We start from the raw sequence: 27473 nt of genomic DNA on the forward strand, positions 1-27473 counted from the left end.
CCGCCCGTGGGCGGGGCCAGGCCGCACCGCCTCCCGTTGCCCGGCGGCTGGCGGAGCGGCGAGGCCGGCGGCGCGGGGCCATGGCGAGCGTGGCGCGGGGGCTCGGCCGGGCGCTGCGGCTGCCGCTGCTGTTGCTGTTGCTGTGCGCGCTGCTGCGGGGCCCGGCCCGCGCCGCACACATCAAGAAGGCGGAGGCGGCGGCGCCTGGCGAGGCGTTGCGGTACCTGCACTCGGCCGAGCTGGGCGAGGCGCTGCGGGCGCTGGCGGCCGCGGCCCCCCCGGGCCTGGCGCGGCTCTTCAGCATCGGCGAGTCGGTGGAGGGGCGGCCGCTGTGGGTGCTGCGCCTGACGGCGGGGCTGGGCCCGGAGCGGCCCGGCGAGGAGCCCGGCGGCGCGGCGCTGCCCGGCCGGCCGCAGGTGAAGCTGGTGGGCAACATGCACGGGGACGAGCCGCTGGCGCGGCCGCTGCTGCTGCGCCTGGCCCAGGAGCTGGTGCGGGGCTGGGCCGCCGGCGACGTCCGCATCGGCCGCCTGCTCAATGGCACCGACCTCTACCTGCTGCCCAGCCTCAACCCCGACGGCTTCGAGCGCGCCCGCGAGGGCGACTGCGGCGGCGGCGGCGCGGGGGGCGGCCGGGAGAACAGCCGCGGCCGCGACCTCAACCGCAGCTTCCCCGACCAGTTCGGGGCCGCCGAGCCCGACCTGGAGCCGGTGCCCGAGGTGCGAGCGCTCATCGCCTGGATGCGCCGCAACAGGTGAGTGCGGCCGGCTCCGCTCCCCCCGGGGGGGGCCCCCCCGGCCCCACTCCCGGGGTCTCGCCCTGCTCTCCCAGCGCTGCCTGCCAGGGCTGGGGGACAGAAGGAGGAGCCCATTTCCCCACCTGCGTCCCCCCAGCCTGGCTCCTGCGCCACGCTGGCCGTTTTACGGGGGTCGGTCCTGCCCGCCGCGCCGGTGCTGAGCCGTGTGCCCAGCGGGTCCGGGGCTGCGCTTTGGGGTGCACCTGCCACCACCCCCGGTGGGCACAGCCCCGCGTTCCCAGCCCCCTGTGTCCCTTCTCCAGGAGCCTGCAGCTGCAAACTCCTCATCACTTCGGCTTGAGCTTCTCTGCGGGTGCTGCTGTTGGGGCTGGTGGTGCTTTACCGTGAGCTGTGGGGTGCTTGAAATACTGGGGTGCAGGTGTACAGCTGGCCTGTGTGCAGATACGTTAAGGGAGAGCTGTGTCCCACGGTGCATCCCCCCGTCTTTGTGTTTCATGGAAAATTCCCTGGATTTGGCAGTAATGCCCTGTGCAGCAGTGCTCCCAGAGGCCCTGCTCCTGCGGCCCCTGTGCCGCCTGCCCTCCTTAGCGCTGAGCCCTCAGCACCCACACTGGGTGCTCGCCTGCCAGGGGGCTGGGTGGTGGGGAGCCACCGGGCCTGGGGTCGGGCCAGTGGCACCCTTGAAGCCCAGCTCCGGGCTGGGCCCCGGGGTGGCCCTGGGAGGTGCGGTGGCCAGGCTGGGTGCTGTCTCGCCATTTGCTGTGTGCTCCTCTTTAGAGAAATGTGGAAAGTCCAAACCGCAAAGGTCAGCGCAACCAGCCGTGGGAAGTTCTGGAGGGAAAGCCAGAATGTGAAGCCTGGTTGGATACGAGCAACACGCTGAAACAACTGGCAATCCTCTTCCCAAAACCAGGATAAAGGGAGAAGGGATGGCTGATGGCTGCGGTTGCACTGCGAGGCTGTTGGTTGGATCCAACCGACACATGCAATGTTGAGCATTGTATAATGTTTGCTCAGTTTTAGGCAACAAAATTTGCTTGGATAAACTATATGAAAGCTTGGTGGATGGCAGTGCCCACGGGGATTGTTGCTCTAGAGGAATTTAATGAGTGGCACCAGTAATTGCTTGTCCTAAAGATCGTTTAGGACAGCTCTGATGCAGCAGTTTGCACTAAAATCCCTCCAGATTTGGCTCAACTAAAAATTAGTTGCTAGGGAAACTCATGCACGATCTTAATACCATTTTGAAAATACCTTGGGCTTTTTATTTTTTGTAAGTGGTTGAGTTGGGATTGGCATGTAAGCCAGGGTGAAACAGGAAGAACGCGGAGCTTTGTGAATCCCTCTGCCTGGCAGCACCAGTTAATACTGGTACAATTGTTAGACTAACGTAACCACTGATAGAGAAATGATTGGGTAAACAGAACTGATTAAAAAAAGAGATAGTGGGTGTAATGCAATGCGTGTGCGCTGTTTTGAGCAAGGCAAAGGTATTGGTCACGTTACCTCTGCTCAGAAACTAAATCCATTTTAGCCGAATGAGAAGGAGAGCTCTTTATCCCTCAGTGCTGTATTGGGTGGAAAGAGGAAGAGCAGAGACAATTACCTTTGGGATTTGTTGAAATGTTTGTGCTGCCTGGGATCAAATTAAAAGTGTGATCTAGGACATACCATGCTTTATTTTCTGACTTGGGATTTTAACAGCTCTGTCACATCCAGATATTATTTGTGTGAGTTGGTTCTGTTGTACGTACCAGGTATTGCTCAAAGCTTGATGAAGAGCCATGTACATCAATCACTTCATGCACAGGGGCACTGCTTGTCTGTCCCAGAGTTTGAGGGCTCTGTCTTAGGCTGCAGTGAGAAACTTGTTTCGTCTCCAGTAATGCTAGATGTCAGTTTGGGGAGTTAATAAACCCGTCCTGAGAGTTGGTTTATTGCAAAAATCTGCTGAATTCCGCACCATGCTCCCCCTGGGATGCTGTTCAGGCCCTCTGACAATCCTGCTCACTGTGTTGCAGGCTGCCTTCAGTACAAGGGGGTACGTCTCCCAACACAGTGTACCTTTTAGTCCAACTGTAGCCAGCTTGGTGTTGGACAAGTGTGTACCTGTAACGTAACCTTGGTGTGGCTGCAGCTCCTCAGGCGTTCTCCCTGTGCAGGGCTGGTGGAGCAGGGTCCAGTCGCTTCCTCTTCCAAAGTGGTGTTACTGGTGGGCAGCTTGTCCAGTGGGTACGTTTTGCCTTGATCCCACGTAGAGTTTGGAGTCTTGTTTGGGTGGGAAGGCAGCAGAATAACTGGTTGGGCAGCTGTAGCTACCTTCCTGTTGAAATTGTTCCAATATGACTTTTTTTTTTTTTTTCTTCTTCTCCTTCCCAACCTCAGGTTTCTGCTCTCTGGCAATCTCCATGGTGGCTCAGTGGTTGCAAGCTATCCCTATGATGACTCTCCCACACATAAGCCCACAGGAGTCTACAGTAAATCAGCTGATGATGAAGTGTTCAAATATTTGGCAAAAGCCTATGCATCGCATCACCCCATAATGAGAACTGGCAAACCCAATTGCCCTGGCGAGGAGGGAGAAACCTTCCAAGATGGCATCACAAATGGTGCCCAGTGGTACGATGTAGAAGGTAAGCTGTGCTGGGGAATGCTTGAGCTCTGCTAGCTTGCCTAAGAGAGTGTTTTACAGAAATAGTTTCTTGCTCCTACTGAGAACTGACATCCGAACCAGTGGTGATTATCACAGAAGAGAGGACGTTGGATGAAGTGATATTTTTAGCTTCAAATGTGTTCTAGCAGCTTGAAATAAAGGGAGGTGGCATCATGGGCGCACCAGTAAGTGTTTGGTGAATCACAGCTTGGGAGATGTTCATAGGGAAGAGATCACAGCAAACAAGAGAGTTCTTCCTGACCGTGTTAGGTGCTGGAGAGTTATCCTGCATGTGGGAGGCTTCGTTTGCCAAATTAACTGTCATTAGGTCTCTAGATGGTTACTACATTTTGATTTAGGAAAGAGGAAACTACTGTTAAAGGTATTAAACCAATGCCGGTATTTTGTGAGTTTTTTTTAACCTCCAAACTTGTAAATTTGCAAATGATTATAGAACAGCCTCCTCCTGTAAAATGATGTAAAACCTTAAATGTGGGTTTGAGCTAACCTAGCTGTTCTTGCTGGAAGTGGGGTAGGTAGCTGTTCTATGAACTGCTCTGCTGTTAGACCTGTGCAGAAGGTGACAACCTGCACATCTTGTTCTTGTCCACCAGTGCAGTGGGATCTGGAAGGGATCTGAAATTTGGTCTGCTGGGGCTTCTAGGTGAGCTCCTGATCTCTCCGTTAGGCAGTTGCACTGATCTGAGTATGAGTCATTTACCCCCTGGTGCCGTCACTCTGCTTGCATGGAGGTGGCTGGCCTGGCTCAGCCGCGCAGTGGGCTGCTCTCTGTGTGTCAGTTTTGCTGAAGATGGGATTTAAACAATAATTTATGGGATGAGATGCTCTCATGGAAAAGGCTCCATGGGCTGGTGGGAAGAGAAATCTTGGCCGTGTCATTAGAAAAACTTCTGCCATGGCCGTGCCCCCTCAGCGGATGTTGTACAATCATGGCCTCGCCAGATGATGCAGAAGCTTCTGTGGTGAGGACACAACAAACCCCTTGCATAAATGATCCAAAGAAGTTGCATTGCTTTGTGCCCAGACTGCTGGGCTTTCCCTCGTGCTAGGGCAGAGGGGTGATGGCAGGAGTGCTGAGCATGCAGTGACATCAAATGTTGTTTATCCTTCAGAGCTTACAGCTCAGCAAATTCTGGTAAGATGCCGTCTTTCCAAAATACGGGCTTCAGAGCAGAGTCCTGTGTTAACCTTGCATCCGCCTCTCCTGGGAGGGAGGAAGGGGGATCTGTTATTGGACCTGAATGTATCCCCTCTGTGCTGGAAGAGGAAGTCTTGATGTCAGCGGTGGCTGAATCATTGCCTAGGATTTCCCTGGTCAAATAAGATGTTTGGCTCAGATAAGATGCAGTTTTATTTCTTTGTCTAGCAGCTGTCTCCTTCCCTCCACCCTGTTGAGCACACCGGCCCTGGTGTTTGCTGGCTCAGGGTTTGCTCTGCTGCTGTGAAACGTCCAGCAGGAGGAAGGTTTGTGTAATCTGGTGAATTTGTTTATGAGGGAACAGGATATCCTGGATGATCTGCGCTGCCTTGTTCTGGTGACGGTCTTTATCGGCAAACATCTCAGTCAGGAGGTTTGTTCGCTGCTGCTCTAAGGTTTCTTCTGCCCTTGTAATGAGGTGAGGTGGGTGTGCTCCGAAGGGAGGGTGGTTCCAGAGCTTGAGGCATGTGTCCCCTGCCCCCAGCAAGCAGGATTTTTCACTGTGGGGTTAACTTCTTCATCCTCCCGCTGGGATGCAAGAAGCCTGGCTTGTGCTGTGGCACTGGTGCCCCAGCCTTTCAGGCTGCCTTTGCCTTGCCAGCGAGCAGAGCAGAGGTTTCCCCTGCTTCCCTTTCACAGGAGATGGTGAGGTGTGAACTGGAGACCACTTTGCTCTGTGCTGTCACTGCTGTGATTTATATTACACCCAATAGCATCCAGCCTTTGCAGAAATAAGCCCTTTCGCTCTGCCAGGCCACCATCTCAGGCTCAGCGCTGATGGCTGTAGGCAGTTCACAGGCAGAGGTTGTAGGGAGCGTGCGACGACGCTAACTCGTAGGACGATGCTAACTCGTAGGATGGAGCATTGCTGAGCAGACAGGAGCTGCTGGGCACCTGGGTGATCTCTCCCCTAAGCAGTAACTCATGCCTGGCTGCTGTTGCAGGTGCGCCCGTGGAGGGTGATGGCAGCGCTTGGAGCACTGCCCGGGCAGAGCAGCCTGTGTAAAGCGTAACCCACGAGAGCGGAGATCCGGCAGCGGGGGGGGGGGGGACGGGACGGACGGACGACGACAACGTGGGTGAGCTGAGCGATGCTGCAGAGGCCAGGACACATGTAATTTGATGTTGTGTGAATTTACTGTCTCCCTTTGGGGTTTTAGGTTTTAACATTTATTTTTAGTAGCGGATGAAGAGCAGGCAAAGGGGAGTTAGTTGTACGCAGTGTGACAGAAGTGGCAAAACTACCACGGTGGCTGTATTGAGTCATCTGACTTGCTCAGCTCTATGCCAGGGACTGCTGAGGCTTGTACTCCGACCAGGAGGCCTTTCCCAGTGATTGCAGAATTTAAATGTGCAGTAAAATGAGGCTGGGGAAATCCCGGTACCCCGTGGGAGCTCCCTGGGCCAGGCTGAGCTCTGGAGACAACCAGAGCACACGGTTCTGTGAACGGTGCAGGGCATGCGGGTCAGGTTGTGCCAGGAGAGACTGTAGGCTCCAAGTGAACTAATGCCAGGAAAAACAAAAGAAATGAGAACATAATGTCTCAACAGGTGGAAATTTTCCTGCCACATTTTATCATGTGAAATCAAACATGCTGGAAAGCAAAGTGCCACAGGATTCATTGTCCCAGAGTTACCAGTTCAGGTTTATGTTGGTGCCAGACCCCATTAACTTTGATTAGAGTTTGCAAACAACCTCTTACGTGTGTCAAACTGAGGTGGCAAGTACAAACCGTTGGAGTAATTGTTAAGGTCAAGTGTGCACAGAGAAAGATGGCTCTCTGCCAGACAGCTGAATTTGGCTTCTGCATTCCAGCTGCTATAGATAAGCACGTCTGTGACTGGGACGGTTTTTAGAGGCTATCTCTGTCCTACACGCTCTGGCTATTCCTTCCTTTTTAACGTCTGGGGGTTTTAACTACCAAGTGGCTGGTCCAGATTAGGAAAATCCATGCAAGTCTGAGCTAGTATATGGTCCAGGTGATGCTTGGAAAGCTGTTAAGAAACCGCTTAAGTCTTCTTATCTGTGGGATGTATATGCTTGCCTTTATGTTGTAAAGAGCCGAGCTGCGAAACTGAATTGAGTGTAACGAAACTGAATTACTGAATTGAGTGTAACGTTCAGTAGGATGTTTTGTGGGCAGCCTTGGAAGGTCTTGTTGTTATTTGCAGTCCCCTACTAAAAGCAATTTTCCTTGCTAGTTTGACTCTCTGATGCCCAAGCGTTCGAGGCCTTTCTGGTATCGACCAGAAGGCACTTCTCAGGTTGAAAAGTGGATTTAGGTTACGTGTGTGCTTACTGGGTTGTTTTGACTGTGGTTACTAGCCACACTGAGCTTCTGAACAGCTTCTAGTGGCATCAAACACGGAGCAGCTGAGCGCTGAGAACAGTGGGTGCTTGTGGCATTGCTCTGGTGGCCTCTGTTTCCTGGGCATGGCGGGAGTTGCACAGTGTGAGCTCTGGTAGAAGTTTTCAGCCATGTTTTCCTGAGATACACACAAATTAGTTGCCCTTATGTGTTTGTAAGTGTTTTCATAAAATTCTTATTGCAATTTTTTGCTTTCTTCTCAAGAAAAGCATTGGCCTGGCAGTTCGGGGGTCTGTGATGCCTCTTCTCACATCTAACTTGAACTGCAGGGCGGTGCTCAGCTTTCGGGAAGAATGCCCTCCTCTTGGAGAGAGCCCCGGGGCTGTGCTGCTCGGGGCTGTGTAATGCAGCTGCTGGAGTTGAAGGCTCAAACCTCACCTCCTCTGAGTTCTAATGATTGCAGACTAATGGACCAAAACATTCCCCTGCCTGTTTGGTGCTCACCTGATCTCGTGCTACAAGACAAGCAGTTCTGTCCGTGGAGTGACTTGTGCCACATATTTAATCATGTCTCTAGCTTGCTTTGTGCCATCTGCTCTCTCTGCAGAGCAGACACAACTGTTTCTCTGCTTTAACTTACCTGCAGGCTCTTATCTCCTAATATCTGCTGCAGCAAGAGCTGGAATTAGAGAGGTTTCTGCATAGTGCAGTTTGAAAATAGTCCTTCCTGGCTGGCCTGGAAAGCTTCTCCTGGCACGTGTTGTATTTATGGTATCTGGATCCCAAGGCTTGACTCTGGAAAGCTGCATTCTGCTGCTCGCCTGCCTGGTTTGAGCTTGGCAGGGAGCAGAGGCACGCTTGTCAGCGTGAACTCCGCAGCACTTGTGCCGCAAGAGGTCTGGAATCCTTGCCTGAAGTGCGGTCCTGATGCTCAAGGATTGGGACAGAGCAGGAGAGAGGTTTGTTCTGAGCATTTTTGTGACCTACTGCCAGCCAGGGACTGACTTGCTGCAACTGTAAGCAGCTCGATTTTGCTTTGTTCTCCTCACTGGTAGTATGATGCCTGATTGGGAGGCTCCAGCTTTATGCAGTGTGGGCTAAAAGACACCCTATGATTAAAAAACGCTTGATTTATTCCGGCATTTATCTCAGATATTACTTAAACAGGTAGGTAGAGTAGAAGCACTGTAGTCTGACAGCCCTCTGCCTTGGGCATGCTTTTTCCACTCTGTGGCTTGAATGTAGTGCTCTGCTGATGGTGGGCTCTGTACAGGTCTCTCTCTACACCTCCGGATCTTCTGTGTATCCAGGAGATGCTGTGCAGATGGTATATGGAAAAATACGTAATTCCATATGCTGCAAAAATAACTGTCCTGCTCTGCAGCGGGGCTGTGTGAAGGCCAAATATGTGCAACGGATACAATCCAAATTCTCAAGCATGCAGTGGACTACTTTCTCAAAGAGACAGTTTTACTGAAATTGATGTAGCAAGCTCTAATTTAGTCCGTTGCTGCTCTATTATGGGTGAGCATCTGTCCTAAATTTGCTTGAATGGCAGATGAAGCACTAAATATGCTTCATAATGGCTCTGGTTTACGTATGGATGTTTTCAAATGCATTAGCGTCCTGCTATGAACAGATGGTTATAGGCTGGCAAATTGTTTCACTCTGCGTGGTGTTTACTGGCGAGAGAGCAGCCCGCTGTGGGTTACTTTTCTAAGCCTGGTAACAGGAGCTGAATAGAACTGGGTATGTATCAGATTTGCAGGCCTTGTTCCTCTAATGTCTTGAGCTGAGTTGGAGAGTTTTAAAATCTTCAAACACTTTTTGGCCGCTTTTGCTGGACAGAGAAGTCGCTTTCCTGGTTTGATTTCAGCCCATGCACAAGCTGCAATGCTCTCCTGGCTGCAAGTGACATTTGATTTGTTACAGTAAAAGCTTTGTGTTCTCTTAGCAGCAGGCTCCCAGAAGAAATGAGAGGAACTGGGACATCTTTGTTGTGGTACCATCCTGCACATCTTCCCAGGGGTCTTGTTCTTCTAAATCCTACCTTATGCTGTCGGTCCATCCCTGCTTTACCCAAGTGCAGTGGGGCTATTGAATTCAGAGCAGCGGTCCCTGACCTTCTGGGACAGTGAATGCTTACAGCCATCATGTTTATTATAAGTCTTCTCTGCTTGGTAAAGTGCTGCTGTTAGCTTTTCCTGCCTGTGCGTTAACACAGCCTCTGCAAATGCCAGGTAGTGCATTTGCGTTGTGGTATTGATTCTTTCTGGCTGGTTAATTGGCCAGCACCTCGGAGGGTCCCTTGCTTGCAAAGGAGCTTGTGAATGATTAGGAAACTGCTCGGATAAAGCAAGTGAGGTTTATTAGCATAGCACTAATGTAGCACTTTGGTGGGCAAAGCAAAGGATGGCAGTGCAAAGTATGTATTCCTTACAGGCTTGCCTGCTGGGGTCACGCAGGCTGGTGCCGTGACACGTGCCATAGACTGTCTCCTGCTTCCCTTCCTCCTGAAGTTTCCATCTGCCTCCTGTGGAGCAAATGTGTAGCTGTTCCGTCACAGGTGGGCTTCTGAGAGCCACTTTGGCTTCCTCAACTCATGCAGAAGAGACCCATTGCCTGGGCCCCTGTGTCGAGCTGGTGCCGGTGGGAGTTGTTTGGTAGGTGTGCAGAGGTCTCTGGGCTGAGTGGTCGCAGGCGCTGCTGTGTGGGTTGGGATGGAGCCGTCTAGGAAGTGGTGGCCAAGGCCTGGATTGTAACTGAGTGAGGCTGTGTAACCCACAGGATATCGACAGTGTGCACTTAAAACTTAGTGTGGCATGTTTTCCATACTGACACAACTGCTGGATTTGATGGTGGTGGTAACGATCCTCTCATGTGGCCATGACATCTGGCTACAGTCATGTGACGGGATTTGGCAGGGTGACTCTGAAACCTGTTTTGCAGACTTGTGGTGGCTTTGGAATGTCCTTTTTACTATTGAAAGCTCCCGTGTATGTTTAGAGGGCTGAACATTTGCAGTTTTCAAGCAGCATGCTGAGGTCTGAGCTTCAGATTATGAGTATTGATATCTGTAGACCTCCAGTCCTACAGGATGGAGGATTGGTACAGGTACAGGATGTAATGGTACAGGATTCATTCTTGTTTGAGAAACAGGTTTGCTTGCTGAGGGTTGAACGTGAACTTCAGCAAATGGGATCAGGACATTTGCTGGAACAAGGTGACCCTTTTGATTTGTAGCAGTGCCTGTGGCTTCTCTGAAGGGCAAGAGTAGCAAGATAAGCTTAATGCTGGGAAACAGCTCTGCATTCCTGCTTTCTGGTGCTCACGGAGATTTGGCTGGTTTAACACGAAGCTAGCATGCTGTCCCTAGGTGCTGCAACATCCTTCAACTGATTGAGACTGCTGCCTTAAGGAGGAGATGTGGGAGGAGGCTGGATACTTGGCTGCAGGTCTCAGGGAAAAGAAGTTTCCCAGCTGGAGTTTCTTAGGTGGACAAGTCTGCATCCTGGTCTCCTTTTGTGGGACCTGGCTGCTGCGGGGTCGCAGGAGTTGTTGGCAGTGCGGGAGGCATCACTGCCCTCCCAAGTCAAGAGGAGAGTTTTCTGAAGGTGACTTGCTGCAGTTCACTGCGTGCTGTCACTGTGTCAAACCTTATCAGGGTTTGTGCTAGGGCTGCTCTAAATATCAAATAAATGGAGACCTTCAGATAAGGAATTGGAGGAAAAGAGCAGCTGAGGAGGCAGAGAAGGAGAAATTTTGCTGCTATCTCATCTAGAGTTTTGCTAAGAGGTTTTTGGGAGAACAGCTGTGTGGTCACTGAAACGGACTTCAGCATGCTGATTTGAGCTGCCGCCTCCTGGGTTGTTGATCTGGTGTGCTCCTTTGTATCGGAGACCTGCAGCTCACTTTGGGTGCAGTAACATCTCTTGCAGGAAGACCCCCCAGATCCAAAGGTAGCTTGGAATGCACAGCGAGGGACTCGGCAGCAGTCATACACCAACTGTGGTATGCCTGCCTTGACGTATTGGATTTGTAATGTCTGGAAGATGTCTTTGCAGTAAAGTGAACCTGTATGAATTTGCAAGAGCTGATTGAGTGGTGAGACCAAAGGGACTGTCATCTTCAAACTGTCTGTGGCTGATGTGAATGGCCCAGCGTGCTGGTTACTGGGAGAGACGGCTCAGTCTTCCCCAGTACAGGCTGTCACGGTGATCCGCTCTGACTTTTCTCCTTGGCTCATTCACTCTGGAACTAGGGCAGCATTGTGATGAGATGCCGGCGGGGGGGGGGCTGAAGGACAAGGCAAAATGTGTATCCCATGGCAGGATGTCTGTGCATTGCTCCTGGGACATGTCTCTGCCTTGTTTTCTCAGGTGGGATGCAGGATTACAACTATGTGTGGGCCAACTGCTTTGAGATCACATTGGAGCTGTCCTGCTGCAAATATCCGCCGACCTCCGAGCTTCAGCAGGAGTGGGAAAACAACCGGGACTCTCTCCTTGCTTTCATTGAGAAGGTAGTGTGGGCTGGGCTGGGGCACAGGGGCAGCAGCTGTGAAACCTGTGTGTCCACGGTGGGCTGAGCGCACCGTGCTTAGTTGCTCCTGTGGTTTTGTTTGCTGTGTGTGGTAACACGGTGCTGCAGTTGCTGTGCAGAGGTTGGTGGTTACAAAGCTGCTGTGTCTCTCTGTGGTATTGCCACTGTTCCCACATCCTCCACGATAGCAGAGAGGGGCCTCGTGGGGTGCAGTTTTAGAGAGGTCGATCAGTGCAGTTCTTGTTATGTAATGCAGAGTACCTGTATGGCCTCAGTGCCGTGAATATCCAGTGATGTTCAGAAGCACCAACATTGCTGAGACCTTGGCTTGTAGAGTCCTCTGCCAGGATCTCTCCAGATGCCCATCTATGAGTTGAGCATGTGACATTTTAGGCTGGAAAAGGAGGCAGCTGCATTTTGTCCTTCAGTATGCCTTGTAACCTTGCCGTCTTGGAATTGTCGTGTGCCCATGTCAATGAATTAGAGGATTTGTTAGGGGGAATCAATACTTAGATCTTGCTGCCTTCCCAGTATGTGCTGGAATTCCCATCCTTGCCGTCTGGCTAAGCACGGTCTGAATCCCAGGCCCTTGGGTGTCTGCCTGGCAGCTGTCCTGCTCTGCTGCGTCTAGGGAAGGGCCAGCAAGTACTGCTGCCTGAGGATGCGCTTCCCCTGGTGTTGCCTGTCTTCAGCCAGGCTCTTGTATTGTTTTCCTCAGGTCCACATCGGTGTGAAAGGCTTTGTCAGGGATGCAGTCACCAGAACTGGCCTGGAGAACGCGACCATTGTTGTTGCCGGTATTGCTCATAACATCACGGCGGGCAAATTTGGCGATTACCACCGACTGCTTGTGCCTGGGACCTACAATGTGACCGCGGTTGTAATGGGGTAATGTCTCTGTGGCAGTCTGCCTCTACACTGCCAGCTGCTCGTGTTCCTTCACTTGACTTCTGCCCCCAAAGCATCTTGTGTATTTAAGGGGCTTGGCTGGAAGCTGCAGCAGTAAAGAACTCCAGCTTAGAGCTGCAGCTGTGTTTGTTCACCCCATGCCCCACTGCAGTGTGGTGCTGTTGGATGCACAGGATTTCTGTCACTTTTAATTGCTTGTAGCAACTTGTGTCTTACTTTCTGGGCAGAGGAAGAAAGCGGAGTAGGATCATCCCAGTAAGAGTTGGTGTTGTCTCGGGTCTGGGTGTGAACATGTAGCTTGCCCCGAGGCTTAGCCCTGTGGTTTGCCTGGGGCTTCTTCCCCGGTGAGCCCATAAACAGGAGCTGCTGTGGCACGGCAAGGACCGCCACATAGTTGAGGCTGGTGGGACGAATCCTGTGAGCTTGTTTGCAGGTGAATTTCTCACGTAATCATTAACATCACAGTGAGTTCGGGCTGGGAGGAGTAGGCTGCAGTGGTGGGAAGGCTGCAGGGCTCTGTTCTGCAGAGCCTCTGTGCTGAAATGAGCTGGGGTTTTTTTCCAGTTACATGCCAGTGACCAGAGAGAACATTGAAGTGAAGGAGGGAGCTGCAACGGAGATTGATTTCTCCTTGCAGCCAACTGTAATGCCACCAGCTCTTAACATCACACAGTTCACAGCGACGCCTGCTCCCAGCCCTACCGTCACCCCCACCCCTGCGCAGGCAGAGGCCCCAAGCCCAACCTCTCTCCATCAACCCATCCAACCTGTGGACTTTCGCCACCATCACTTCTCAGACATGGAGATCTTCCTGCGGCGGCACGCCAATGAGTACCCCAACATAACCCGACTCTACTCCGTGGGCAAGTCAGTGGAGCTGCGGGAGCTCTACGTAATGGAGATCTCGGACAACCCTGGCACCCATGAACCAGGTAACATGGAAAATCCTTTTCAGTGAGGCACAAATGCAAGTAAGTGGCGGACCCTTTGTGTTGGGAAACTGTGAGCAGAGCAGAAAGGAGTGTAGACCTGGCACATGTCTGAAGAAAGGCTGAGCTGCCCCTTGAAGTATCCTTTCTAAAGCAACCAGGTGCAGTGAGTGGCACTAGCGTGTGGCTGGGGACATCTACACTGGTCATGGAGCTCTGGGGACAGAAGGACCAAGGGGTTTCCCTGAAACAGTGTTTGTCCTTTTTGGTGTTGTGGGAGCAGAAGGGTAAATTTTAGGCAAATGTCCTCCGGCCCTGCAGAAAGGCTGGTGAGAGCAATGCTCAGGGTGGCGGGATGTCTCCAGGCTTTAATGTCATGGTTATAATTGTCTGTTTGGTGTGGCCATGTGTCTGCAGGGGAGCCAGAGTTCAAGTACATCGGTAACATGCATGGGAATGAAGTTGTGGGGCGAGAGCTTTTGCTGAACCTCATTGAGTACCTCTGCAAGAACTTTGGCATAGATCCTGAAGTGACTGATTTGGTCCAGAGCACACGGATTCACATCATGCCATCTATGAACCCTGATGGCTACGAGAAGTCCCAGGAAGGTATTGCTGATTCTGCTGAAATATCTATGGGGTTTTAGCTCTGAGAACGAGCCTTTGGGTTCATGGTACCTGTGAGAAATCTGGGAACCTTGCTGCAGCAGAGGTGCCTTCTGCACAGATCAGCTGAGAAGGGACTCGACGTGTGCTGTGGGATGAGTGGGAGGACCTCGCACTGCAGAATGTGTGTGGCTGATTGATGTTTGAAGGTGTTGGAGAGAGCTCTTACACTTCAGCAGTGCTGTACGCTGCCCCTCTTTGGGTCCCCTTATGGTTTGTGGCTATCCCAAGGCTTATTTTTAAAAAAAGGCATTCCTTTGACACAGCTCATGCTTGCTGTGCTTTGGTCCATGCTCTTAGTAACATGTGATGTGGGAGCCAGGCTGTCTGCAGAGCACTTGTCCAAGGATAATACAGACTTTTATCGTGATGTTGAAATTGGCAAAAACTTCCGTTGGGGAAGTCCTTAAAACTGCGTGGTTCTTGCAGACTGGCAGAACAAAGTCTGTCCAGAATGATTTTCTGGGAGCAGAGCTCTGCTTGAGTTTAACAAAGAACTTGTCCGTCTGGTTTGGGAAGGTGAGCTCTGAGGTTTCTGTGGTCCTGACATCCGGCTGTTGGGATTGTTCATAGTTCGCTGCCTTTCTGCTCGCTGTGGTCTGACTGGCCCGGGGAGCCTGTGCGAACACCCACTGGAAGGGCCCCGGGACCCCCGGGACGCCCCTGTGCAGAGCAGACCTCCCGCTGAAGGGGAGTGTGGCTGTCCCCTCGCCCTGGGGTGTAGGAAACCCCCGCGCTGCTGTGCTCTCTGCTGTCCTCCCTTGATGGATAGTTGTAAGCTCTGTAGTAAGAGGGTGCTTAGTAAGTCCCCTCACTTCAGTGGAAACTTGCATAGTGTGCAAGCTTGAGCTTGTGTTTAATTTTCAGGAGACAGAGGAGGTACCATTGGCAGAAACAACAGCAACAACTACGACCTGAACCGGAACTTTCCAGATCAGTTCTTCCATGTGGCAGACCCGCCGCAGCCAGAAACTCTTGCTGTCATGACCTGGTTGAAGACTTACCCGTTCGTGCTCTCAGCAAACCTGCACGGAGGTATGGCAGCCCAGCCGAGCTCCTTCCTCTGCACTGAGGTTTGGGGGATGGGCGCTGGCAGGGGTATCTCCACGGTGTTGTAGGTGTGAACCGTCTGCCCTGTCCTCGCTGGGAAGCGGCAGCAGCTGGGTTCCTGCAACAGGGGGAGGGCCATTTGCAAAGGACACACGCAAAGAGTAAATCAACCCTTTTTTATGCTGCTGGAAGATGGATAAGAAGCTGGAAATGGGAGTGAAAACCATGTCCCCAGGCATGTTTGTAGGGAGCTGAAGAGGCTGCTGGGAGGGTCCCAGGCACTTCTCTGAAGTGGGGAGTAGCTAACCTGCTGCCTGCTGCGAGGTGGGGATGGACTTTCTTGTCGGTGGTTGCTCAGCAGCTGGGTCTGGGAATGTGATATAGTGCTGCGGCTGTTACAGGCTTCACAGTATTCATAAAGCGAAGGGAACAAGCTGTAATCCTGAGGGCTCCCTGCCTTGAGTCGCATCGTGGAACTATGAAATTTGCTGTAATTTAATTATCTTTTGGGCATGATCTAAATTAACTCTCTGTATTACAGCTCATTCCCTAGACAGTTTGTCTGCTGGCTTGTAGCTGGGGTAACTTGCAGGTGCTTTCTGCTAGCCTGCTCGCTTTTGTAGCGCAGGAGTACTGTGTGTGGGGAGGAGGGGGCTGGCAGCTCTGCAGCCACGGCGGTGTCTGGGGTTCCGCGGTGCTGTTAATACAACTTGCTTAGGGAAAGCTACAAAAAGCCAAAGACTTTATCATCTGTCAGTGCTTGCAGTAAACTCCGGAAGGCTGGAAAACTACAGCAGTTGGGCCAAGAGCACCATGCGTGTTCTAGGAAACCCCTCCCCTTGCTTGTTCTCCTCTGTGAAAGCGATTATTATGAGGTTGTGCTCATCCCTCCTGCATGGAAGAACCGAACCTTTGTGTCATGGCTTGGGTTCACCTTCCCAGCCGGGTGTGGTTTTATCTCTTCCTGTGCTTTTTTGTGTCTCTTCTGTCCACTGAGCTTTAATGCTTTGTTTAATGCCAAGTCTTGAGAAACAGGAGACTTGGCACTTACTGGAGCAAAAGAGAAATTTCCCCTATTAGGCTGAGGGCTCATATGGAAAGCCTGAGTGTGAGTCAAAGCTTGTTTCCCCTGCAGGTTCTCTAGTGGTTAATTACCCCTTTGATGATGATGAGCAAGGGATAGCCATATACAGTAAATCTCCAGACGATGCTGTGTTTCAGCAGCTGGCGCTTTCCTACTCCAAGGTAAAACTCTTCACAGGAACATGGGCACATTGTGCTGGGTTAACTCCTGATGCTGTTGGGAACCTCCTGAGCAGCTGGTAGGGAAGGGTGTGGGTACGGTGGGTGCCTGGGGTTGCTGTTTGGTCCTGTGGGAGGCTCTGGTTCCATGAGTGGATGGATGTCCAGCATGTTCTGTCTGCGGGCCCTGGAGGAGGAGGAGGAGCGCTCTGTGTGGGCATGGGGGCCAGCGCACTGAAGGGCGGTAGAAAATGCTGTACATGGGCTGGGAGGAGAGCAGGGGTGTCTGGGTTGGGGTGCAGTGTGTGCTGCAGCCATGCAAACACACGTCTACATGAACCTCTGTGTTTGGTAACCCCAGGTGTGTGACTAATGTTAGACGGTGCCAGTGGCCGTGGAGTACAGACTCAGCTTCACATGTTGCGTCTTGTTTTGCAGGAAAACACAAAGATGTATCAGGGAAGCCCTTGTAAGGATATGTACCCCACGGAGTACTTCCCGCATGGCATCACTAATGGGGCTCAGTGGTACAACGTTCCAGGTAAAGTAGACTTTAAATCTCTTAAAACTTTTGCCTCCAGGTTAATGCATGTGCAGCTTAAAGAGTTTAGTCTGATCAGTCGCAAACTCTGCATTGGTCAGCCCAGATTACTGGGACTCAGGTTTCTTTTATAACCTCTTAAATAATGTACTCAGATAAAGTTATTCCTGGGGGAAGGAATTTATAGTGTAGCTTTTCTGGCTATTAGCAAAATAGTTTCATAAAATTTTACAGCACTATATTAGCATGGAAGGTATTTACAAGAAGAATGGTTATTTGTCTGCTATTCTGGCATCCCTTTGAAGCTTAATCTCTTGCCCTGTGTAAAAGCCTTTTTTTTTTTTTTTTTTTTTTTTTCCAACTGCAAAAGGTGTGCTGTAGTTTGTACTTCATCTTTCTCTGTTGTTTGGTGTTTTTTGGGTTTTATTTATTTATTTATTTTGAACTGTGTTACAGTTGCTTTCAGGAGACTTCGTCAAAACTGTTTTTACATTTCTGTTGTAGGTGGGATGCAAGACTGGAATTACTTACATACAAACTGCTTTGAAGTGACCATTGAGTTGGGCTGTGTGAAATACCCAAAAGCGGAGGAGCTGCCAAAATACTGGGAGCAGAATCGCCGATCTCTCCTCCAGTTCATGAAACAGGTGAGACACTTTGACCTGAAGCAATTGTGTGAGCTGCCTCCGGGGTTTGCATTAGACATGCCTGGATGAACAGGCTAAGCTGCAGGCTGAAGTGAGTGCTGCTTGCTGGCCAGACAGGGTACCTCTTCCACGGAAATCATCCCCATCAGAACGTGTCTCCACTCCTCCTCTCCCCTCTTTCTCAACGTACAAAAATCTGTATGGAAATAGGAGCCAGGTGATGCAGATGTGGGCTTTTTATTTACCACTACCTTGGTTTTCCCTAGGCTAGAGTGGCCATTAGGTGCTGTTCCCATCTGAGTCAGGGCTGGTCATAGCACTGTGCACCTGGGGCACGTAAACAAAGGTGTGGAGCAGAGTGCTGTGGTGGCACCCTGAGCCAAACAATTGCTCATTCTACTCATCAGGTGATCTTTGTCCACACTGGCTGCTGGCGAGTGTAACCTGAACCGTTTTGGAACGTGGTGCTCCTCTGGGAATGCTGAACCTCCTGGGCTGGGAGCTGGTGGGATGTGGGAGGCAGAGTGAGGGCTGGCACTCAGCAGGGCTCTGTGTCTGTGCACAGGTTCACCGCGGTGTCTGGGGGTTTGTGCTGGATGCTATGGATGGAAGGGGCATTCTCAACGCCACCATCAGCGTGGCCAACATCGACCACCCGGTGACCACCTACAAAGACGGAGATTACTGGCGCCTCCTGGTCCCGGGGACGTACAAAATCACAGCGTCTGCCCGAGGGTGAGCAAGCTGGGGCACAAGGAGCAAACAGCTGCATGACTGACTTCCCCGTCAGGAGCAGTGCCATCATTGTAGGCACACGTGTGTCTCCTGCCCTCTGGCCTGTGCAGGGGTAGCAGTGTGGTGCTATCCTGATGTCGAAGTGCAATCCAGATCTTCCCTTGTTTGGAGGTGGTGTGGAGGAGGAATTGATAACTTAGTATCTTTAGGGGAAATTCTCTTGCAAGCAGCTGTCCACAGAAATGACTTCATCACTTCAACCGCTGCCAAAACCTGTGTTAAAGCAGCCTGACTTGTCCTGCCAGCCTGCCACATAACCCTGCAACACCTGAGCCAAAAGCAGCTCAGTGCCATGTTAGGCCTTGAGCTGCTCCCTGTCCTCCTGCCATTCCCATGTCCCTTTGAAGTGTTCTTGCTCTTTGTATGCTTCTCACTTCTGGCAGGGGAGCAGTAGCGGTCCCTTGTGAGTGCCTAGTCAGGAAGGGGGATGGCTTGTGTGAGGTCTCAAATGCCTGACATTTCTTTGTGCCTTCTCTTCCCTGGGCAGGTATGATCCAGTCACTAAGACAGTGGAAGTTGGCAGCAAAGGTGGGGTGCAGGTCAACTTCACTCTTTCCCGGACAGACATCAAAGTGGAGGAGGGGAAAGTTCCGGTTTTGAACACCCCAGACACCAGTGACCCCAACGAGAAGGAGTTTGAGACCCTGATCAAAGATCTGTCTGCTGAGAATGGCCTGGAGCGCCTCCTGCTTACTTCATCAAGAGATGTCTCTCCTTACCGATACCGTCCTTACAAGGACCTCTCTGAGTTCCTCCGAGGCCTCTATCTGAACTTCCCACACATCATAAATCTCACCAGGTCAAAACTCAAAGCAGCAGTGCTCAGCTCCCCCCTGAGTAGCAGCCTGTGGTAGGGAAGTAGTGAAATGATGAGCCATGAATGCAGTGCAAAGATGGGGAGCTCGTCCCTCCCCTTCCCTGTGGTCCCTGAGTTCAAAGGAGCCACATGGGGAAGGGCATGGTGGCTGTGGGCACTCGCAGATGCATCCCTGTGCTTTTTTCATGAGACATCATTTTATTGAATTAAACCTGGGGTGCTGTCAGTTCCCCAGGGGTGCCTGGGACTGGTGGTATTCCCTGCAAATACCTCTGTTTCCTGCATTGTTTCCTCTGTTCTCCAAATCCTTTCTGACATCCACCATGTGAAAGAGTCCCCAGCAAAAATAATCAAAATTTGACTCACAAATCTCAGACGGCCTTTTCAGATTGTCTGCCTTCAGATTTAATTCAGTGGTGCATGACATGTTTGAGTTGGCTTGCCCTGAGCCAAGGTCCCTGCCCTCCTGCAGGAGACCAGCTGCTGCAGTCCTCTGCTTTTCTTTGTGACCTGTAGCGCTTACCCTCTGTCAGCTTTAGAAAGCACAAACCTCTTTGTCCCAGGACCTCATTTGCTTGTTGTTACCAGGCACAACATGCTCATGTACTGTCCCCACTGGTGCCAAGGCCACTTTTCTGATCTGTAGCCTCTATTGTCCTTCCAGTTGCATCAGCCCCGATTGTGTTCCCTGCTTTGCTTGCATTCACTTGGCTGACTTAATGGCATGACTGTAGCAACAACTTCTGCATTATAAATTAGTTTGATGTCCAGATGTATCCTGCTCTGAAGGGGGAAAAAAACCCCAAAAAACCAACACCTGCACCTGGATACATTTTTATACAGATACTTGTGTTCAAACTGGTGTTCATAGTGAGTTGTGTTCAGTGCTGCTGCAAATCTGCTCACATGATGTGATTGTTTTGTTTGTCACTTGCCTTTGCAGCCTCCTCATGGAGGTTGGCAGCAGTTCCTTTCCACACCGGGATTTCTCCATAAGGCCAGGCTAGGGCCGCAGCTCTGTTCCTGAGCTGACACTCTGGTTTCTCATCTCTTGGCAGTTTGGGTCAGAGTGTCGAGTTCCGTCAGATCTGGTCCCTTGAAATCTCCAACAAGCCCAACCAGTCTGAGCCTGAGGAGCCAAAGATCCGCTTTGTTGCTGGTATTCATGGAAACGCTCCCGTTGGTACAGAGCTGCTGCTGGCACTGGCAGAATTTCTTTGCATGAGCTACAAGAAGAACGCTGCTGTGACAAAGGTGAGGAGCCAATGCAAGGGACCATCTTGAAGCCTTCCAGCTGTATCCTGAGAGAGAAGACGGCGCTGACTGGGAGAGACTTGTCTTGTTAACACTGACTTGTGGCTTGCAGTGATCCTGTACATAATGGAAGGTGCTGAGGGCCACGGGGCGAGTGGGAACCTCTGACGGCAGTACCTAGGATGAAGTCCAGGCAAATGAGATGTACAGAGAATGAACCCTACTAATTGCACTTTATGTACTGTTTCTCCTCCTTTTGCTCAGCTGATTGACCGAACACGGATTGTGATTGTGCCTTCCCTGAATCCAGATGGACGTGAGATAGCGCAGGAGAGAGGCTGCACATCGAAGATAGGCCAGACTAATGCTCACGGCAGAGACCTGGACACAGATTTCACAAGTAAAGCAAATTAAAGCCAAGTGGTGTGTAGTGTCCCTGTAGAAATGCAGGCTGCTGTAGAAGTCTTCTGTTAGCTGCTCTGGGGTTGGGTGTAGTCATTTGGTTACAAGGTCTCCCTGTAAAAAGAGCAGCACTCCTGTCCTGGAGCCCAGGCAGCACACTGGGAAGCTTTCAAAGCTTGGATCCCCCTTAGAGATGGTAATTTGCAGTCTCTTGTTTGCAAGGAAAAGACGAAGCAAAGTTCTTTAGGAATAGTCCCAAGGTTTGACAACAGCTAGTGTATTTTTCCTGTTAATTCATTTCTTTCAACCTCCGATTTCTCAAAAATGCTCTTTGTTCATGCTCCCCAGAAGCAGTCTCCTTTTTTTTTTTCCTGCTTTTCTGGTTTCTGTGTAACTGCCTGCTGTATCCCTAGCACTGTTACCAGTGCTGTGCCCACCCTTCCTGGCGACAAAGTGTTCTCTCTGGCTGGCTTTGGCTGGGATCATCCCAAATGCTTCCTTAAGAAAATGTCAGTTTGGTGATGTTGAGGAGAGCAAACACATGAAATACCTACTGAGTCACAAAAGGAAATAGTGACATGTCACGTTTGTTTAACTTTGCAGATTAATTCCCCCTCCATGGGTAGAGTGGACTAGATGCTTTGCTTTATCTGTCAGGTGCATCTGCTCAGGTCTAACAAATAACTTTTAATACATGCAGCAGACAATTTCAGACATAAACAAATGTACTGTTGGCCTCTCAAACAGCAGAGGAAACTTGTCAATTCCCTTTTCTATTTGTTGTTCTGATTTACAGGCAATTACTCTCGGTACTCAGGGACACGAGAGCCTGAAACCAGAGCCATTGTAGAGAACTTGATACTGAAGCGGGATTTCAGTCTCTCTGTTGCGCTGGATGGAGGATCTCTGCTGGTCACTTACCCGTATGATAAGCCAGGGCAGACAGGTATGACTAACTCCTCCAGAGCCTTGCCTGCACAGTTACCCTTGGGCTGTCTCTGCAGAAGTTCATGTGACTGCATGGTGGAAGAGCTTTTTGTGCTGGTGGTGTTCTGTAGCATCCTTCTGTCTTGAGCTCTTGGACTGTGGAGTTGACAGTCTAAGTAAAGCTATAAAACCTCACAGGATTCAGCTAGGGATCAGAATATTTACCACTTCTGTTCCTACAACAGTACTTCAATCTTTCTTTTGCCAAAGCTGGTATAAAGTCTGCTTTTGATACCATCCCTCAGTGTTAGAGGAAATCTGGAATGGCCCTGAAACAATGTGTCGCTATTTAATACAGGATCACAGGGTCAGAGTGGGAATCTGCCCTCCGGTGAATAGGAGTTGCACTCTCAAAGTCTCACTTTTCTCTTTGTAGTGGAGAACAAAGAAACACTGAAGCATTTGGCAGCTTTGTATGCAAACAACCATCCACTGATGCATTTGGGCCAGCCAGGCTGTCCAAATAAGTCAGGTATGTTTGGCTGAATCCTTTAACCCCCTGTCAGCTTGTGCTGGACTCTGCTAGGAGCAGATCTGTCTGAGAGCTGTGTTCTCGCTCTTGCAGATGAGAATATTCCTGGCGGTGTGATCCGTGGCTCTGAATGGCACAGTCACTTGGGAAGTATGAAGGTACTCTATCATGGCACAAGGCTTTCCATCTCTGCTAAACAAGCATTAAAAAACGTATTTGTTCTGATGTCTGCGCAAAACTTCCCCGCCACCAGCTGCACTTTGCAAAGCTTTTTAAATGCCGCCTCTTGTTGTAACTATCGTTTTGGTTTTTGCAGGATTTCAGCGTTATGTTTGGTCATTGTCCTGAGATCACTGTTTATACAGGCTGCTGTTACTTCCCGAGTGCGGGACAGCTTCCTGGCCTGTGGGCAGACCACAGGAAATCTCTCCTTAGCATGCTCGTGGAGGTGAGCCGCAGTCTGTGGGAGGAAATTCTGGCAAGGAATGAAGGTGGTGGGGAGGTGGGGAGGAAGAAAACAGTATGGAGAGTCTTTGTGTTTATGTTGATGCTGTGTAATTACAGACAGTCATAATTTAGGCTGTGTGAGGAGTAGATTGAACAGAGGCAGCAAGTGACCAGGAAATGTGTTGCTATGAGAGTTAAACATCTGTGCTGCGTTGCCTCCCTGTGGGCTGAGCAGTCCTTGCAGTATTGTGCGCTTCTGCTTATTAGGGTGTCAGGGATGGAGAATGGGCTGCATCTTGAGGGGAAGATTAGATTCTACTTCAGTTACAAATGTGCCATATGCTCCGATCTGAACGTGGCGTGTTTCAAATGCTTTATTTTAGGTTCATAAGGGAGTCCATGGGTTTGTCCAAGACAAGAGTGGCAAGCCGATTTCTAAAGCTACCATCGTTCTTAATGAAGGTTTGAGGCTCTATACTAAAGAAGGTGGCTATTTCCATGTGCTTTTGGCTCCAGGTTTGCATAACATCAACGCGATGGCCGACGGGTACCAGCAGAAACATGTCAAGGTACATGAATGCCTGTACTGGGGATGTTTCCCCCACTCCCTGTCATATAAAGGCATTCCTGTTTGGGCTCTGCAGAATTGGCTGTGTTTAGCCGCTGGTTGTGCACCCAGGGTAGCTGTTTTCTGCCTTGGTATAGGATGGAGAAGAATTTCCCAGCACAGCAGGGTTGTTTTGGGCAGCAGCTTTCCTTTTCATTGCACTTGTCTTTGCTGACCAGGTCAGGACCAGGTGGATGCCAAGTATCTCTTTTGTCTGGACACCTAACAGAGGTGCAAGCTTTGAGACAGTCTCAGCTCTTGTATCTTTCTGCAGGTCTTTGTACGTCATGATGCACCCAGCTCTGTGTTTATTGTATTTGACACCGAAAACAGGATATTTGGTCTGCCAAGGGAGCTGGTTGTAACTGTTGCAGGTAAAGTGACACCTCTGATCAAAGCTTTGAGCTTTGCTTTTTCTACCAGTTCATGCTGACAATGACCCTTCACTGAACTGGAAGCCTGCAGACTTAAGCCATCTCCTGCTTTCCCTTCTGAATGCATGCTTGTCCTTGCAAACTGGTCCAGCAACCCTTTGATCTGGTGATGCTGGGCTAGAAAATGGGAGGGACGGAGGAGGGTGGGGTGTGTTGCAGGGGTCTGAAGGGTCCGGAATGGACTTTGAGATACCTGGAATGGGGAGAGCCTGTTTATGTGTAGAGCTGGGAGCTATATCTTGCTTCTTCCCCAGGTTTGGAGTGCTTTGGTACCAGGTAAACATTAAGATAATTTTTTTTTTTTGGGTGTTGAGGTGGCAGCTGCTGCGGAAGCTAGAGTTTATACCCAGTGGTCTGCAGGGGAGCTCACTGATGCTATCCTAGATTGTGAGCACAGAAAGTAAAGCTAGTGCAGTTCTGCTCTGGGAGCAGCTGTCTTGCATGGCATGTCTTCTGTGGTCTAGGAGGGAGGAGAAGGGTCACAGTGAAGTGAGGAAAGTGGTGGTGACTGTAGAAGGGAAGACGGAGTGTGGCAAGCCTAGGGACCTCTAGGGTGGGGAACGTGGCATTAACCTTAATGCCTTCTCTCTGGCAGGTGCAAGTATGTCTGCTCTGGTCCTCACCGCCTGTATCATTTGGTGTGTCTGCTCAATTAAGTCCAACAGACACAAGGATGGCTTCCACCGCCTCCGGCAACACCACGATGATTATGAGGACGAAATCCGCATGATGTCCACTGGCTCCAAGAAGTCCCTCCTGAGCCACGAATTTCAGGACGAAACAGACACTGAAGAAGAAACATTGTACTCTAGCAAACACTGACACCTCCTGGGCAGGAAAGGAGGTTCCCATGGACCAGACCCGGTGGTGGGGGGCAATCCCTGGGGTTCAGTTTTGAAACATTAGCTTGCAGGATGTGTCCTCCAGAGGTGTGGGTGGCAACTTCCCCCTACTATTTGCTCTGTCCCTATGGCCATGCAAATCAGTGGGTGTTGGAGGCTGCTTCCAGGCTAAGGGCACGGCTTGTTACGTTTTTGGGTCATGATCTGGAGGTTCATGTGATGTTGTTTGAAAGGCAACTTAACAGCGTGGCCAGCAGAGTTCTTAGCACTTCCCCAGCATCTCAACACAGCGAGCAGATGGTGGGGAAGTGCCCCAAGACCGGCATGGAGTTGTAGTTACAGCACTCCAAAGCAGTTTCTCTACCTGTTTGGATTTCATGTTTTCCATTCTGTATTTGGGGGAAGCCAGATCCTTCACTTGACTCTGTGTTCTGCAGAGCAGGCCTTGGAGAAAGACCAAAAAAGCCCCCCAAAAGCCCTTTGTTCTCAGTTGCTCACTTGGAGCTTTTCCCCACCATGAGATGCTGTGGCCTGCTGTGTTCTGCAGTGGTTGTGGAGCACCTCAAATGTGTTGCTAGTTCCAGGTGGTGACTTGGCATCTTGAAAGCCGGGGGAGATGACATCCATTCTTGATATGAGCTGGAGAAAGGAGCAAATGTCAGAGCTTCAGTGAACTCTGACGAGTTCAGTTGCTTGCCAGCTCTGCGATACTGCTGTTCCTGACTTCTGGGGAAGGAAGAAACTTTATCCCCGTCACCCCTCGTTGCTTTTTGTTTGTGTAATAGACTTGGCCTTTGGGGTCTCGTGTTAGCATTACAACAGCACAGTGTCTGAAAGAGCAACTGAAGGTTGTTTACAGCAAATGGATAAACTGGTTGTGGTGGGTACTGTAGAAAAGCAATCAGCTACTGCCTCCACCTGATCAGTTTTGCTCAAATCCACCACTGTTCAGGAGGAAATGGTGAAATCTGACCACTGTTTTCTATTTGAGCATTACTGGAGCAGCAGGGAGAGGTCATGGGAGTATTCATGGCTCAACTTAAATCTTAAATTTTGAAGGAAAGCTGCACCATTTGCCACTGGCCACCTAAATATCATTTAGTGATCAGAGCACTTTGGAAACACCCTCTCATCAAGCTCTGGTGATGGTGGGCATCAAATTAGCCTGCTGGCTTGGCTCTTTTCTGCTACTACAGTGTCCCTGATGTAGCAAGAGCTCCACTGGCTTGTGTGTCTGCGGTTGTGTCTGCTGCTGTGGGGGCCTGGTTGCAAGGTGTGAGGAAGGGCTTGAACAGCTGTGCGGAAGGAGGAGGGAAAAGCAGCCAAATTCTGTTTTATAGCACTTGGCAGGAAGTTGGAAAGGGGAACCACAGCATGCATCCCCAAAACACATGGGGTTTGTGGGGAATAGCAACAATGTCCAGGAGGGAAGAATGGATGAAACGTTTGATTTCCAAAGCCTTTATGCATCTCTGACATTCCTGTGTTTTCTGGGCAGAAGGCTGGGGTTAGAATAGGCACTTACTTTCTTGCTGCTCATTTTCTTCTTTTGATTCTTGCCCCACTGACCTGAGCACTGATTCATGGGTGCAGAAGCTTGGTGCAGCAAGGTCTTAGGCATGTAGTTTGCCCCAAGCTGATCTGTTCTCCAGCAGCCTTGGGAGGCCCACTAGTGAAACTTGTACCTGGTGCCTATGGGAGGGTGTTTGCCCCAAATGTATGATGGGGTCTGTTCTGCAGGGCTCTGACCTGGTCTCCTCTGGGAGAACAGTGCGGTGGGTTCCCTGTTGAAGGCTGTTGGGCCTTGTCACCTGAGCTGTTCCCCACCTCTGCATGTGGTAGATGCCCTTCCAGAACCACGCGCCTGGGGCCATGCTGCCATGCTCATAGTCTCGGCTGGTTTTGTGCAGCCAGCTGGAGGGACAAAGATAACCCTTAGACAGCAGTATACCTTCTTCCCTGTTCCACGGGGAATTCTGTTGCAAGAAATGTGGTAAGATCTGGCTGGGGAGGTGTGCTGGGAACAGGGAGGTGAGGCTGAGCATTCCCCATGCTCTTGTCCCACATTGCTGTCATGTGAAAGAGCTGCTCTTGTTGCCTCTGTTCTGCAGGAGCCATGAACATCTCTGCCGACTCCTAGTGCTAAGCAGGGTGATGGGATTTGGTCCTGGGCTGTGACCTGTTGCCATGTGTGATGGGCTGCAGCACACCAGCACACAGCAGTGTTAACCCTGCCTGATCTCTGAACTTTTCCTGCTTTTGAGGGCTTTAGCAGGGTTTTATATTAACATTGAGTTTGCAAATGGCTCTTAGGGCTCAGTTTGGGCTTTGTGTGCTCTGGCAGCCCACTGAGCTGGCCTTGCTTTGTCCTACTAGCAATAAGTCTCCATAGGAACTGTCCCTTTCCCCGAGAGTGCGTTTTGCACGTCGCTTGGCGTAGGTGCGTGTTTGAGATGTTCTGTGAAGGTGGGAGACTTTTCTAGGCAGCAGGACCAGGTGGGAGGCCTGGCGTTCACTCCCTGCTTGCAGCCAGGGCAGAGCGCTGGGCTGTTGGGCGCCATTTTGGGGAGGCCCCTCACCCTCCGTCCGCCTGCAGGAGGGCCCAGGTCCCTTCTGCCGAGGAGCTGGTCCCCCGCTGGTCCCTGGAGCCTGTTGGTCCATGCACTGTGCCTTCAAATGTACATTTTTAAAAGGGATTTGAATCGCCTTTTCCTGGAAGCGGGATGGGGCGGCGTGAGGCAAGGCCTGGCTCTGCCCAGAGCCGGGCCCTCTGTTTTTTACCTGTATTACTGAGATCCAATAATCTGTATAAAACTATTTTGATGTCCACCTGGGTTGGCTGGTTCTTCCTGCGACGGGGAGGGGGGGGTGGGGCTGTAAGGAGGGCACTGGGGCCGGGGTCAACGCGCCCCCCGCGGTGCGAGGCGCTGCACAGGGGGCAGATTGCCGCCG

At 51.0% G+C, this 27473-nt stretch overlaps 1 protein-coding gene across 2 annotated transcripts; it reads left to right on the forward strand.

Moving 5' to 3' along the window:
* On the forward strand, positions 1-27350 carry CPD (carboxypeptidase D). 2 transcript variants are annotated; one of them, XM_080382566.1, is made up of 21 exons: positions 1-754; positions 3143-3390; positions 11318-11460; positions 12199-12368; positions 12954-13321; positions 13736-13927; positions 14852-15019; positions 16170-16279; positions 16715-16817; positions 17322-17464; positions 18030-18199; positions 18747-19058; positions 20135-20330; positions 20595-20730; positions 21529-21678; positions 22096-22191; positions 22285-22349; positions 22508-22639; positions 23022-23207; positions 23520-23619; positions 24275-27350. In XM_080382566.1, exons 1-21 carry the CDS (start codon positions 81-83, stop codon positions 24499-24501), a joined length of 4089 nt encoding a protein of 1362 aa, XP_080238692.1. In that variant the 5' UTR covers positions 1-80; the 3' UTR covers positions 24502-27350. The 2 variants fall into 2 exon arrangements, with proteins under 2 accessions (XP_080238692.1, XP_080238693.1); XM_080382567.1 differs by having other exon boundaries at positions 14855-15019.
* Positions 27351-27473: the final 123 nt, after the last annotated feature.

This window comes from Falco punctatus, assembly GCF_963210335.1.
Source record: "Falco punctatus genome assembly, chromosome: 1".
Lineage (NCBI taxonomy): Eukaryota > Metazoa > Chordata > Aves > Falconiformes > Falconidae > Falco > Falco punctatus.